This window comes from Arachis ipaensis, chromosome B2 (assembly GCF_059453495.1).
Source record: "Arachis ipaensis isolate K30076 ecotype BB chromosome B2, ASM5945349v1, whole genome shotgun sequence".
NCBI classification, from domain to species: domain Eukaryota; kingdom Viridiplantae; phylum Streptophyta; class Magnoliopsida; order Fabales; family Fabaceae; genus Arachis; species Arachis ipaensis.
The window spans coordinates 79,400,498-79,404,126 of NC_142437.1; the positions used below are offsets into that span (position 1 = coordinate 79,400,498).

The 3,629-nt window shown below is 40.5% G+C and overlaps 1 protein-coding gene across 1 annotated transcript; it reads left to right on the plus strand.

Moving 5' to 3' along the window:
• The first annotated feature begins 732 nt into the window (after positions 1-732).
• Positions 733-1,578, plus strand: LOC107627355 (uncharacterized). The gene has a single exon (XM_016330197.1). The coding sequence runs from the start codon at positions 733-735 to the stop codon at positions 1,576-1,578; it is 846 nt and encodes a 281-aa protein (XP_016185683.1).
• The last annotated feature ends 2,051 nt before the right edge of the window (positions 1,579-3,629 follow it).

Here is a 3,629-nt window from a genome sequence, read left to right on the forward strand (position 1 = left end):
AAAGAAGGTGATTGGGAGCAAGCCAATTATGTTGGAAACTCATCAATACGACCCTATGATCCACACTCCAAAACCTACAATACGGGTTGGAAGAACCACCCAAACTTTGGGTGGGAAAACCAGCAAAACCAAACTCAAGATCATAGAACCCAAAACTTCAACCATTTCAATAACTCCTCCTACCAACAACCGAATCAAAGATCATATCAACCCTCACACAACAACTCTTTCCAAGCTCCATATCAAGCACCAAATAGCCATTCTCAACCCCCCAATTCCAACCTACCACTACCATCTAAGGATAGATTGTCTCATATTGAGGCCATGCTTGGAGAACTTTGCAAAGAGTCTAAAGACATGCAAGCTTTCAAGGAGGAGGTGAGATCCAATATGCAAAACCAGGATGCAGCCATCAAGAAACTTGAAGTACAGATTAGATACCTATCCAAGCAAGTCCCTAACCACAATCTTTGTAATAACACAAGGGCAAACCTCAGGGAAGAATGCAAAGCGATCCTTCTAAGAGAAGGAGAGCTTTTGGAGGAAGAACTTAGCAAGCCATCAGAGCATACTCAAGGAATTCCAAAGAAGAAACTGGAAGAGAAAGAACAAGAAATTGACTCTGCATAAAAAGGGGAGAAGGAGAAGGAGATCCTAAAGCCATATGTACCAAAGGCACCATTCCCCCAAAAACTCAAGGAGAAGGAGAAGTCATACCCCAGGTTCCTAGATATGTTTGCATCCCTTCATATCAACATTCCCTTCATTGAAGGCCTTCAACAGATGCCTTCATATATCAAGTGCATGAAGGAGTTGCTGACTAAGAAAAATCCATTGAAAGGTGGACAAACAGTAGTGATGAATAAGGAATGTAGTGCTCTCATCCAGAAAGACTTGCCCACAAAGAAGAAGGATCCAGGGAGCTTTCACATACCTTGTTCTATAGGGGATACAAAGATTGACAAAGGATTTTGTGATTTGGGAGAAAGCATTAATCTAATGCCTCTGTCTCTCATGAAGAAGCTGCAAATTAATGAATTGAAACCCACAGATGTAATCATCCAATTGGCTGACAAGACTCAAAAACAAGCAATAGGAGTGGTTGAAAATGTACTGGTGAAGGTGGGGAAGTACTTCCTCCTTACGAATTTTGTTGTACTTGAGATAGAAGAAAGCTATCTCCATCCAATTATTCTAGGGAGACAATTCTTGGCCACACCCAGAGCACTCATAGATGTTGAGCAAGAGGAGTTGGTATTGAGAATACATGATGAACAACTCACCTTTCATGTTTTCAAGCCCTCACACGAAGCTGAACAAGAAAACAGAGATCTAAAGGACGATCACAATGAAGTACTCTTAAGGGAAACAAGCAGAGAATCACAAGTAGAACATGTGAAGACCCCCTTGGTAGAAATACAGGAAGTTCAAATGATACAACAACCAAGGAATCCTAAGGAAGAGCTGAAACCACAAGATTCAAGAGATACAATCCACAATGATCCTTCTGACACAGGAATCATCAAGGCACCACTTGAAGAAGAGAGGAGGATTGGGAAGAAGGTACCCAGGAGGTGAAAAAATAAAGAGATCCCTACAGAGGATTTTTCTCCAGGGGATAAAGTGATATCTATTCACCATCCATTAATCCCACCTCATCTTCCTATAATACCATCTCAGCTGCCTCAAGTGTACACAATCAATAGAATCCTCTCCTTGGAGCATGTAGAGATTCTTAAAGAAACAAATGGAGATAGATTCACTGTGAGAGGAGAAGACTTGAGACATTATGATCCCCCCTGACAAAGATCAACCGTCAAGCTAATGACGTTAAAGAAGCGCTTCATGGGAAGCAACCCATGTTTTATATCCTTTTAGTTTATGTTTTTAATAGTAGTGAATAAATCAGTACTCATGAAATTCAATTCAAGTTATATAAAACACTTAATGGAATTCTTGAATGTAACAGATAGTAAACAACAAGTTTGGTGTTGTGAGGCATACTAAAGAGATATATGAGAATCATATCATGTATATCTTGGGAGCCTTAATCAATTTTTTTTCTTGCACCACATGATGACAAACTAAGTTTGGTGTTCACCAATTTTATACACATAAATCATAAGACGCTAATTTGATTTGAATTCATGAGTAACACTTAGTTGTTTTAGTTGGTTATTGAATAAAAGTTCAAAAAGTAGTTAGCCATATATTTCATTTTGCTGCCACATATAAAATTAACTTTTGTTTTGTTTTATTGTTTTGCAAGGGTAATGAGGGAATGGATGAGTGGCATTGATAAGACAAGCCAAGGAGACTAGTTCGGCCACCACATGAAGGAATAAGCACATGTCCTTAAATGGGGGTGTTCTTGGGAAGTGTTGCCATGCAAACATTGGATGAACCAATGTGTCATAAACCCTACCTTGAAGACCGAACCCAACCACCTCATAAAGTGGTGATCCTTGTGCTCATATCACTTCAAAACCCAACCATCCATTCTTGGCCTACAAAGATCAATCCACACCCTTCATTTTCCCACCACCTTCGAATACAAATAGCTTTTACTTCATGTAACCGAAACCATTACATGTTTCAAACTCCACTTACCACTTCATCAGGAATAATCGAAACCTTCCTCCGACACTTGGTCAAAGTCTATCATTAAACCACACTTCTCAATATTCTTGTATTCAGCTCCTTACCTATGGCATCACCCAACTCCAAGAGAAGAAATGGAAAGGAGCCGATGGAGCAACACCCTTTTGATGAAAAGAAATTCAGAACCTTGCACCATGCACTATAGTTCGGATGGATGGCTAACAAGGAGATAATATACCAATTGGGTTTCCAATTCAGGGAGAAAGAATATCCAGAAATCACAGAGAAAATCGAGAAGAGAAGGTGGGAACTCCTTGTTAATCCAGTTACAAAGGTGAGTGCAACTCTTGTTAGGGAGTTTTATGCAAATGCAGTTAGACAAGATAAGGAGGATGATTCCTATAGAAGTTATGTAAGAGGAGTGATGGTGGATTTTAGTCCAATGACCATCATGAGGGTATTAAAGCTACGAACCATACCATTTGAGGAAGAAAGCTACCAATCCAGAATTAGTGGTGATCCCAACTATGACCAGATTGTAAATGACATTTGTATCCAAGGAGCAGATTGGGTAGAAGACCCCCGTGGAACACCCAAGTTTATCAAGAGGGGAGACCATATCCCTGAAGCTAAAGGATGGTTCGAAATTATAAGGAGAACCATCCTCCCTGTCGCGAACAATTCAGAGGTTAACCACAAGAAAGCAACAATGGTGCAGTGTATACTGAAAGGAGAGGAAATCAAGATTCATGAACTCATAGCTCAAGGTATTCAAAAAATTGCTGAGAAAAATGGCTCGGAAGCTTGGCTGGGGTACCCAAGCACGATCCTAAAGCTGTGTGTGAAAGCCAAAGTGGCTTTTGAAGACACCAACCCCATATGGCTAAACCCCGGGAGACCAATCATGCCTCAGCGTATGAACTATGTCGCACCCGCTCAATAGCTAAGAAGACCTCAGAGAAGGAAGAGGGTGCTTCAAGAAGAAGTACACGAAGAAGAACAACAGCAAGAAGAACCTCAATCAGAAG

What these genes read in the sequence shown, in the direction of transcription:
- LOC107627355 (XM_016330197.1), top strand. Translation starts at nt 733, where the DNA reads ATGTTTGCATCCCTTCATATCAACATTCCCTTCATTGAAGGCCTTCAA.